General features: G+C 41.5%; 1 protein-coding gene across 1 annotated transcript in view; it reads right to left on the bottom strand.

The window, feature by feature from the left end:
• Window positions 1–9: 9 nt before the first annotated feature.
• Matn3 (matrilin 3) overlaps window positions 10–12047 on the bottom strand; it is a 20789-nt gene continuing 8751 nt past the window's right edge. The window contains exons 4-8 of the mRNA XM_031356169.1: window positions 9079–9204; window positions 7129–7254; window positions 4779–4904; window positions 2603–2713; window positions 10–980 (exon numbers count right to left, since the gene is read on the bottom strand). Of these exons, the coding sequence (XP_031212029.1) occupies window positions 925–980; window positions 2603–2713; window positions 4779–4904; window positions 7129–7254; window positions 9079–9204 (545 nt within the window). The 3' untranslated portion in view covers window positions 10–924. The remainder of the gene's footprint in view (window positions 981–2602; window positions 2714–4778; window positions 4905–7128; window positions 7255–9078; window positions 9205–12047) is intronic.

Here is a 12047-nt window from a genome sequence, read left to right as displayed (position 1 = left end):
AACCATGGATGGCATTAAGTAGAAAGATAGGAACTTTTATTATATTAAAAACAATACAAACCAAATCAGATCAAGTAGCACAAAATTTAAGAATTGTTTCATTCCAAAAGTTATATGCTGCACTTAAAAAGTATATATATTCAGTATATTTTGAGTGAAAAAAATTAGGCTTATTACTGACTTTTTAAAAGAATATTATATCTTGTTACTTATTATACTAATTTTATATGTAATTTTGCCAATTACATGCTAAAACAAAATGATAGAATTCAAAATTTTTTCCCTTGGCAAAAACCTTAGCACCATAAGTTCATAGCCAGTACTCTTTAGTTGTTCATTTCTATGACATTAATGAAATTAATTAAAAGTGTCATGTACCATCCACTTAGTCTGTGTAAATTATTTTTAGGTACATGCATTATAATTCCTTGATTGTAACTTTAATAATATTCCAACAAAAAACAAAAATGTTAATTCTAAATTCTCAGTTTAATTATTTTATCTTTGTATGTGTAAATATTTCATAAAATTTGCACTCTCGATAGGCTGGTTTGTACTATAAATATGACCAAGAGAAAACAGATCTAAAGTTTTATGAATAAGATCATCTTACTAATATAAACAATTAAAATGTAAATGGCTCAATCAGTAGATAACAAAACATTAAACTTTTCACCCTTTATCTTATTAATGATTTCACAGTCAAAGCTATGAGACATTAAAGCTTGCTTTTAATAAGGGTCTGCACATTTATCTTCTTGGAAAATGACATTGGTTCTCCAGAAAACCCTCATACTGTTTACCAAATAGTGTCAAGCATTTATAAAGGCAGATTATTAGCAGGAACATCAGATAACGTGCACAAGATAATGAGAATCGCATAGATCAGGCTCTCCATGTTTCCAGGCGAGAGTTTTGCACAGTTTAACGATGTACTTGTCCATATTCCGTTATTTTCAACTTCTTCAAAATGTTGTCAAGTGGCTAGATGTTAAGGCCAAAGTGATTCCGTTTTACACTTTCAAAAACAGAAGCACACTACTACTTTACTACTACTACAAAACTACTTACTCTAAAATTCAAAAATTCATCATGAAATTACACTCCCGCTGAGGTCTTTTCTTTTTTCTTTCTTTTTTTTTTTTTTTCCTTTTCTCTCATCAAGAATTTAATTGGAACAACATCTCTCAGTGGGGAGCCATGCTTAGGAAGTCTTGATTAAAGGAATTACAGAACCGTCCCTTGGACGGTTTTAGTTTTGTAGGAAATAGTCTTTAGTAGGTAAAGTAAGAAAAGCTCTCTTCCTTGTGTGGTGAGAAGGGCAGTAGTACACAGGAAGAGTGAATGCCGGCTAACCACAAATACAGTCCTAGGCAAGCGAAAGACCTGAAAGCAGATTCCTTCATGCTGCCTGCTGTACCCGCCTTCAAAGTCTGAGCACTCGCAGGTCAGACTGGCCCAGCCTGAATTCCATTCCTCTGAGGTATATAAGAGCAGCGTTGTTAGCTTGAGTCGGGCTGACTTAAAGTCTTTTTCCAGAGCTAGTGCTCCCAGTGCTGACTTTGAAACTTGCCGAGACAGTGTCATGTTACATTTTGAAGCCATTTCTTGACATCTTGGCTTGACAAATTGTATAACCATGTGTCTCATCTGAGGTACAACTATCCCATAGATCTGCCGTTTTTGGTTTTTTGTGTTTTTTTGTTTTGTTTTGTTTTTTTAATTCTGGACATAGGAAGATTTTGGGGTAAGAGTTACTTTAAAATGGGCTGGAAAGGTGGCTGGGCAGTGAAGAGCACTGGCTGCTCTTCCAGAGGATGTTGGTTCAGTTCCCAGCACCCATAGGGCAGCTCAGGACTTATTTAACTCCAGTTCCAAGAGACCTGGTACTCTCACACAGACATACATGCAGGCAAAGCACCAATGCACATGAAATAAAATTTAAATTAAAAAAAATGCTCTAAGGAATCATAATTGCTCTGTTACGCAAGAGCTCAGTTGGCACATGAATTGCTATTAAAATGCACTAGGGAAAGAAAGATGTTTTTTTACATTTAAATGCTGCATGAATAAAAATGATCTATCGTGCCACTGAAAAAGAACTCTGAATTCTTTTCAGATGCATCTGCTTGCTTAACTTCCAGCAACGGATAAGATTCTTGCTAGTAGAACATCCTAAAATGTTTGGCTCAGTCGTACTGCCTAGGCTGACTTCTAGAAGCCACAGCCATAGTATTGGTATGTTTATTGCTGTCCAGTTAGTGTGTCAATCAGAAATTGAAACTTACAAATACATTTCTAAGAGAAGACAGGGTCTAGGTTGTAGCATAGTTGGTAGAGTACTCGCTTGTCTGGCATGGAGCCCTCTGTTTAATCCCCAGTACCTCATAAAACCAAGCATGGATGCACACACTTGTAATCCCAGCAAGGGGGAGAGGGAGGGAGGAGGACCAGAAGTTCCAGGTCATCCTCAGCTACTTGGCAAGTTTGAGACTAGCCTTGACTACATGAGACCCTGTCTCAAAAAAAAGAAGAGGAGGGGGAGGGGAAGGGAAGGGGGTTGACGAGTAGGAGGGGGAAGAAAACCTTCCCAAAAGGATATGTTTGGTGTTCAGCTTCTGGAGATGAGAGCTGACCTTCTCCTGGAATGCCAGCGTGGCCCCACAGCCACAGGCGTCTTCTATGGAAATGAGGCTTCGTGCTTCTTCAATGTCTGAAGACAATGACAACACACAAGATGTTATAGCTACCAGGGATTACAACAAAATGGGGGCTGAGGTGCAGATCTCCTGCCCAGCACAAGAGGCAAAACAAAGGAATGATAGCAAACCATGAAGTCTACAATTCACTTCAACACTGCCACTTACGTAAGAATCATATAAAGCAAACAGGAAATGATGCTTTTTAATGTTAATTTTACGGAAAACTTTATTAGGAAACACTGGGGAAATGTTTGTATTTGTCAAAACTGGGTGCCGGTTATTTGAGAGTCCATTGCATTTCTCTCTGTGCTTTTGTCATTGTCAGAAACCAGCCAGTACACAAAGCTTTTTAAAGGCAGCCGCTATAGGGCAGGGGTTCTCAAACTGTGGGTCGTGACCCCTCTTGTGGTTACATCACAATTCCTAACAGTAGCAAAGTTACAGTTATGACATAGGAATGAAAGTACCTTATGGTTGGGGTCCCCACAACATGAGGAACTGTATTAAAGGGTCTCAGCATTGGGAAGGCTGAGAGCCACTGGTGTAGGGAGAAGTCACAGCCAGAAAACACAGTGACAGTCTTTCCTATGCTATTGGTGACTTTCTGCAAAGGATTGCTCTTCTATTGAGCGATTTGAGCTGAGAAGTATAACTTTTACCCTTACAAACTTTGGAGCTAAAAATCCAGAGCTATATTGATAGCCAATCTAGATAACCTACTGTGTGTGTATGTGTATGTGTCTGTGTATGTGAGTATATGTATATGTATGTGTGTATGTGTCTGTGTATGTGAGTATATGTATATGTATGTGTGTATATGTGTCTGTGTGTGTATGTATGTGTGTGTGTTTGTGTCTGTGTATGTATGTTATATGTCTCTGTATGTGAGTATATGTGCATGTATGTGTGTGTCTGTGTATGTGTATTTTTATGTGTGTATATGTTTGTGTGTGCATATGTGTGTGTCTGTGCCCGTGCACACACCAGTCATCAGATGTCTTCTTCTATCGCTGTCATTTTATATTTTGAGACAGATTCTCTGCTTGAACCTGGAGCTCACTGATTGGCCATCCAGCCCACAGAATTCTATCTCAACCTCCCAGCCCAGGGATTACAGGCATGCTCCTCCACACACCCGACTCTTTAGTGGGTGCTGGGGATCTGAACCCACATCTTCACTTTACCTACAGCCATCCCCCCAGCCTGTTTAGTTTTTGAAGCAGAGTCTCAGACTGTCCAAGCTGGCCTTGAACTACTGATCCTGGCTAGACACTATACACCAACCATCAGCCACATGCCGACCATCTCTGTGCAGAGTGTAAAATAGGTAACTAGTCCTGTGGCCTTGCTTAATAAACACTAAGATCTGTGAGGCCGTGTGCTCAATCGGATATTCTTATTAAAACACACCTTAGAAAATTATAGAGCAGGGGTATAACAAAAAATGAACACTGAGAAAGAGAGTCAGAGAGATCCATCCACAATAACATTAAAAAGAATAAAATATAAAATACTTAGGGATATTTTTAAGTATATAACTTGTACACTGAAAATTACAAAACATTGTTGAAGAAAATTAAAGAAGACTTAACCAGTGGGAAAGCACCCACAGTACTGAGTGCACTGAAGATTGTTAAAGTGGCAGTACTCCCTAAATTGATCTAAGGATCCCTGTCAAGTCCCAGTGGCCATTTTGTGGGAAACTAACACATCCCAGGGGGAGTGAAAAATACCAGTCACTGTTGCCTGAGTTCAGAGCTCTAGATAGGAAGGATGAAAATGTCCCAGAGAGGACTGTGGTAACTGCTGCCATAGAACTGCACATTTGAAAACAGGGGAAAAAATAGATTTGATGCTATGCATATCTTATCATAATAGCAAAAAACAAACAGACTTAGAGACATTAATTAGAAAGAAAAAAATTTAAGACGAGAACTGATCAAATTACAGAAAACAGACCATGTAGCAGCAGAGCAAGACAATAACTCAATTTTTTTTTTAAAAAAAAAGCAGCTTCCTCCTAAATTTTCCCATTGGGGAAAAAAAAAAAAAACTACTTAAAGGGCCAGTTGTCACCTGAACATGTCTTCTGATCATCATTCAGCGTGTAGCCAGGGAAACAGTCGCAGTGGTAGGACGCTGCTCCATCACTCACACAGATGTGCTGGCAGCCATGAGTGCCCAAAGCACACTTGTTCCGGACTGACCCAAACCATGCAGAAAAGAAAATATTTACCCATTAGTTAAATAGAATACTAAACACAAATGTCTGGAATTCATAGCTTTGCTGGACACAGCCAGCACTGAAGATGAAGCCTTCAGTAGTCACCCAGGGCCCTGCATTCCAGGGAAAAGTGTGGCTTCCTTCCCTGAGATGCACACCCTTGGCCGGATCTGCGGCCTGGCTGGTCCTTCCCCTTTGTGCTCCTGCAACTGTCTGAGGGGACTTCCCTCCTGTCCATGGTACCAGGTGGCACTGAGTCTGGGCAGTAAAGAGCTTACCATAGGCACTTCTGACAGCTATCAATGCTATTTTTAGTTCATCACCACAAATAATGCATTAGGAAGTCTGTGATGATTAACCTTGATAGCCACCTTGACAGAATCTAGACAGTCCCCTGAGTCGTGCATGTCTAGGAAGGACATTCTAGATAGAAAGAGCCACTTTAAATGTGGGTAACAGCATTGCTGGCACTGGGCGCCAGGACTGAATTAAAAAGAGTGTTCACTGAGCACCAGCACTCACATCTCTGCTTCATGACTGCTGTATCCAATGAGACCAGTGCCTCAAGCTCCCACTGCTCTGACTCCCCTGCAATGATGGACTGTAACCCTCAAACTGTGAACAAAGTAAACTCTTCCTTCCTCCCTCCCTCCCTCCCTTCCTTCCTTCCTTTTTTCCTTCCTTCCTTAAGTTGCTTTGTCAAGGCATTTTGACACAGCAAACATCATTGTATGTGGAACTAAGATGGGTGTGGCCACAGACACACACACTCACACACACACACACACACACACACACACACACACACGAACTATATTGCTCAAAGACTAACCACTGATACTTTGTTGTGGAACAGAAAGCACTGATGACACATTCATGTTCTCTCTCTCTCTCTCTCTCTCTCTCTCTCTCTCTCTCTCTCTCTCTTTCTCACTTACTCTGAGAAAGAAAAATAGTAATAAGATTAATGTCAATATATATAATCAATTAAATAGGGAAGTACTTTTATCACATAAATAGCATTTCAGAGAGTATGACAGTTTGCCCAAAGAAAGCAACCAGAGGAGAGCAGCCCACCAGTCCTATGTCCGAATGGCCTAGGACAAGTGGAAATAAAAACTTTAGTGAATTCAGAAAGGCTCCTGTGAGACCCAGATCCATTCCCTGCTGTTACAAGAGCCTATCTATAGTCTTTCACTGATCACAGTCCCCCTACCTCTGTCTCTGTAGTGGCTGGAATTAGAAGCATGATTTCATTTCTTAAAGAGGGGAAGAGCCAGGCTTGGTGGTACATGCCTGCAACCACACGCAGCAAAATGCAGTTACTTTATTTTGAGGCTAACTGGAGTTCCTGGCCAGCCTGGGCAGTGAGAGATTGTCTCAAAAAAAATCCAAATACTGTGCCATTTCCCTTCATTTATCTTGACAAGATCCCACCATGTCTAGTTCCCCAAGGAAGAAGAGAAGATGGAGAGACCTCTGAAAAGTGCTGATATGCCAAACTAAGCAGCACCTGGAGAGCCAAGAATGCCTGTCCAAAGGGAGAGTGTCTCTGTGTATAAATGCTGCCCTGTTCTAGCAGTGTGTTTAAATCAAATTAATGAGGATTAATGATCCTGGCAGGGGCTCATTAGCCAAGTCACAAGGCTCTGAGTCACTGAAGACTGATCAGCTAGTAACGGTCAAGCATGTGCCACTTCCAACACCCTGGAAGGTCTGTTGGGTCTAAGTGAAGCCTTCACAAAGTCTCCTTTGCTGAAAGAATCCAGCTTGAAGATCAACACTACAGAAAAGTCCCAGGCCAAGTTTTAACTGGAGACAGATCGGTTCAACCCATCACACCAAATAGTTACTATACAGCTGACTTCCTCTATGAGCCTGAGAAGTCCCCAGTATACATAGCTATAAAACCTTTCCTGGATAGGGACCCCCAGAGATCATTAGCTTTTCTCATAGTCCCTATTCCTTACCTATTCCCCAGTAATTTTCTGACATGATCTATGCATGTAAAAGCCAGTGAGCTCAACAAACCCCCTGGGCAAGGAGTGCCTTAAATGTGTAAGCTGGCCCAATGCCTGAGCCTGAATCTTTAAGTCCCCCCATCCCACCTCCACACCAACAACCTCTCCCCTGGTGAATTACGGTTGACTTGAACACCATGGAAAGAGTCAGATAGGAAAGGATGTATTGAATGGACTTTACCTGAACAGGTTTTCTTATCTGCATTCAGAGTGTAGCCTTCAAAACATTCACAGTGATGGGACCCGGCTCCATCATTCACACAGATGTGCTGGCAACCATGTGTACCCAAGGCGCATTTGTCCTGAGCTGACAGACGAAGGTCCGAAAGTGAAAATTTAAAATTAGGAGTCAAAGAGTCTTTTATTACCCACAGATAGAAACATGCTTAAGAACATAAATAGATGAGGGGGAAACTGGCTGGAGGCGAGGCAAAGCTGTCAGCATTATTTGCTCTAACGAGAAGTTAGCAGACTTAATAAAATCCTTCACACACGGTAATTATTCTCCGCCGTTATACTCGTTTCTTCTCTCCACATCATCGCTGTTGAGTTTTTTATAACCTAAGCATCTCATAAATACTTAATGCATTCCTTTTAGGTTTATTGCACTTATTCCAACCCAGAAATAAACCAGTTAATTATGCAGCTAATTACACTAGATCCAGGGAAAGGGGGAATTAGACTTTGGGGAATTTCTATGTTAGCACTCTTTCTTTCATAAATAAGGTACAAGAGCCCCAAGGAGACCAACTAATTTAGGGAGAACCTGAGACCCAACTCTTTCTTCAATGTATTTCCCTGTGAGAGATAGATGAGTAGGGGAGAGCTAGGCAAGTAGATAAATGGATATACATACATATGTACATACATACATGCATGCATATATATATAGATATACAGTAGATACATATTTGGAGTGGTTTTAAGACACGGTCTCACGATGTGGCCAAGGCTGGCATGAAATCTTCAGCCTTGAATGCTGGAATTGCAAGCATGTATCACCACAGCCAGAAAGAAGGGGAAAGACTTGTATTGACATATTTTATACAATTTTGGTGAAGGAGGATTGAGACAGAGTCTCATCTATAGGCCAGGAAGACCTAGTATTTCCAATTTTTCTTCTAATGTCCATTTTCTGGTCCAGTATTCCACCCAAGATCCCACAAGACATGAAGTTATCATGTTCTGAGACATTTCAATAGTCTACCTTTATTTTTATGGCTTTGACACATTTGAGAAGTATTTGGAAAATATTGTGAGCTAAGACTCTCCCTTCCTCTGTCTGTCTGCCTGATGTTTCCTCATGGTTCTAAATTCTTAGCAAGAACAGACCAGGTGTGCCCCATGTGATACCGTCAGTAAGGCCATCTCCAGGGATGTGAACACTGACCTCTCGCTGCATGGCTATGGTGTCCACCAGGTTCCCCACTTCAGGTTCCACTTCAGAGTTACTGTTCTATGCTCTCTCTTTCCCTCCCCATCCCCATCTCCCTCTCCCCTCTCCCCTCCACCCTCCCTTCCACATCCCCCCTCTCATGTCTATGTGTGTGTTTGTGTGTGTGTGTATGTGTTGGCTTGGGTTTCTGAGTCCAAGTTTCCTATTGTCCAGGCTGGCCTTGAGCTCCCGATTTAGCTGGGCTAACTTTGAGTTTACGGTGCTCCTGCCTCTGCATGCCATCAGTGCTTGCCTTTGTAAGCAGTAAGCATTTTGTAGGGTGTTATTTGACGCTAACTTGCTACACTGTCTAGTATTTGGAATATAGGAAATAGAAACAAGTCACACATTTACACTCACAGTAGGTATACATTCCTGTTTCTGATTTTTTTTCATACAGAATTTAGTTACAGGAAATCCAGCTGGGCAGAGGTGGTGCACGCCTTTAATTACAGTACTTGGGAGGCAGAGGCAGGCAGATCTCTAAGTTCGTGGCCACCCTGGTCTACAGAGAGAGTTCCAGGACAACCAGGGCTATATACAAAACAAAACAAACAAAAACAAGAAATCAAACAAAAAGAAAGAAACAGAAAATTCCAGGGTGGCAAAAGTGGAAAACTGACCCAAGTCCCCAGTTGTAGGCTACCCTTCAGCAGCGGTCAGGTTGGCAGCTGAATGAGTAGCCAGCCAGCTCACCTGTACAAGTTCTCCTATCTGCATTCAAGGTATAACCTCCATAGCACTCACAGTGGTAAGAGCCGTTTCTGTCGTTGACACAGATCTGTTCACATCCATGAGTGTTGAGGGCACACTTATCAATGGCTGTCAAAAGATGAACATAGCAAATGTGAACACATGGAAAGGAGGAGGTAAACAAAATCATAGCAGCCACATTATCATACACACACACACACACATACACACACAGCTAATGGAGGGAGTGGGCACAGGAAGGGGCACTGATGGAATTTAGATCCCACTTTCTGGTCTTGTTCTTTCGCCAACACTAATGTGCGAAGGAACTAAACTGAAGCCATTTTGAATAGAACTTCCATCGTGGGTAGGGGTAAAATAAAGCTTTAGTGCCCAAGACCTCCATGGGTAACTGACATCCTGGTTGGCAAGTCGAGAATGCTAGGCAAGTTGAATAACCCCCCACCACAGTTGAATAACCCAACCAATGGGAACAGGATACGTGTACCACAGAGACATATTCCAAAGGAAGTCCCCTATCCCTAAATCCTGATTTGTGGGATAACTTGGCATAGATACTTGCAGAATTCAGGCTTAAAAATTCTGTAACATTCTGGCTCTGGGTTGCAGTTCAACTCCCGAGTCTGTTCTGTGGCCCCAATCCATCAGTAGCAGCCTGAGTACAATAACTTTTGTCATCTGGTTAAATACTTCCTAGGAGGACCGTTCAAGGATGCAATCAGCCCAGAGTCTGGGCTGTTATCACCGACTAGTCATTTTTTTCTGCCTAATGCAAATAAAGATATTGCCTTGCTGGACTCTTGTGATTGCTTGAGTTGTTTTGGATTTTCAGATCCTAACCCTGATACATATGTCTCTTCCCTTCTTTGCATCTCAGTTTTCTTATCCATAAAATTAGCAGTTTGACCTAAATGATAGGTTTTCTTCCTCACAAAAACCCTCCTAAGGATTGAAGAGAAAAACATCTAAAAGAAAAAGAGTCTAATCTCTATTCTTTATTAATTCTGTGTGGTGTTTAAATACCAGTGAGCAGAGCCCTCAGCATTTCCCTCCATATGTCTATGAGTGTATATGCTCAAAAAAGAAAAAATTGGGATGCTCATATCTAATGAAATAAAACCCAGGAAAACATCAAATATTCAAAAGGATGGAGAGTTCCTGATCCTGGGGCTACAGAGTTTGCTCACTGGTTAAGAACACGGGCTGTGCTTCTGAAGGACCCAAGTTGATTCCCAGCACCCACATGGCAGCTCACAACTGTCTGTAACTCCAGTACCAATGGATCCAGGGCCCTCTTTGGGATTCTGCAGGCACTGCAGGAACATGGTGTGTGTGTGTGTGTGTGTGTGTGTGTGTGTGCGCGCGCGCATATGTGCATGTGTGTGTATCAGTTATGTAAATTTGTAAACTAACATATACTTTAAAAATAAGGAGCTTTGTAGCCCTTCCTTCTTAGCTCCCCTTTTATTAGTGTTTTTTTGTTTGTTTGTTTGTTTGTTTTTTAAGAACGAAAACAAAGGGGGCTGGAGAGATGGCTCAGTGGTTAAGAGCACTGACTGCTCTTCCACAGGATGCTGGTTCAATTCCCAGCAACCACATGGTGGCTCACAACCATCTGTAATGGGATCTGACACCCTCTTCTGGTGTGCCTGAGGACAGCTACAGTGTACTCATACAAGGAAATTAAATAAATCTTTTTAAAAAAGAACAGTAACAAAGAAATCACACTAGTAAGGTCCTTAAGTCAACATAGCACAGAGGTTCTCACACATCCGTGTTTACAGCTAAACTCGTCACAGAAGCCAGGAAACGGGACCATCCTAAGCGTCCATCAGCGAGTGTATGGGTAAAGAAAATGTGGTACAGACACACAACAGGATCTTATGGACATGTGAAGAAAGTGAAACCAGGATACAACTAGAAATTACTGTTTTAATCAAGATGGAAAAAAACAGACTCAGAAAAATACTGCATGTCTTGTCTGCATACAAGGAATCTAGATTTAAAATTGAATACGTACGTGTGTGTTTGTATATGTGTGTTTGTACATCACAGAACCAGAAAGGAGTTCATAAGAGAAAAGGAAAAGATCTCAAGGCGGGTGAGAAATAGAGGATGATACAAGACAAGTCACAGGGAAGCAGATAGCTGTTAAAGGGGAGGAAGGAGGGGGACAAACTAAGAGGGGAGAGGACCCTGAACAAGGCAGCAGGGAGGGAAAGTAATGAGAACAAGACAATGATACATGCCTATGAAGGGGCCATGATTAAAGCTATTTATATGCTAACCTAAAAGATTAAATTTTAGAAAATGAAGAGGCCAAAGAGATATCTCTGTATTTATGGGGACACACCACTTTTGCAGGGGATCTGAGTTTGTTTCCTAGCACATGCAGTGACTTACCATCTGTAACTCTACCTCAAGGGCGATCTCTGACACCTCTAGGCTCCTCAGAGACCTGCACTCATGTGCATATACCCACACACAGACATGTGCACGTAATTTAAATTTATTTTTATTTTATTGGTTTTTCTTTTTTTTAAATATTTTATTATATATATAGTATACATATTATATATATATAGTATACATAATATATATATATATATATATATATATATATATATATATATATATATAATGAGTACACTGTAGCTGTCTTCAGACACACCGGAAGAAGGCGTCAAATCCTATTACATATGGTTGTGAGCCACCATGTGGTTGCTGGGAAGTGAACTCTGGATCTCGGGAAGAGTGGTCAGTGCTCTTAACCTCTGACCCATCTCTTCAGCCCATTTTATTGGTTTTTCAAGACAGAGTCTCTCTCTGTAGCCTGGCTGTTCCAGAACTCACTCTGTAGACCAGACCGGCCTCGAACTCACAAAGATCTTCTCCCTCCCTGCCTCCCTGCCTCCCTGCCTCCCTGCCTCCCTGCCTCCCTGCCTCCCTGC

The sequence above is a fragment of the Mastomys coucha genome, unplaced genomic scaffold (genome assembly GCF_008632895.1).
Source record: "Mastomys coucha isolate ucsf_1 unplaced genomic scaffold, UCSF_Mcou_1 pScaffold6, whole genome shotgun sequence".
NCBI lineage: Eukaryota > Metazoa > Chordata > Mammalia > Rodentia > Muridae > Mastomys > Mastomys coucha.
This window is presented reverse-complemented; position numbering and strand designations above follow the sequence as displayed.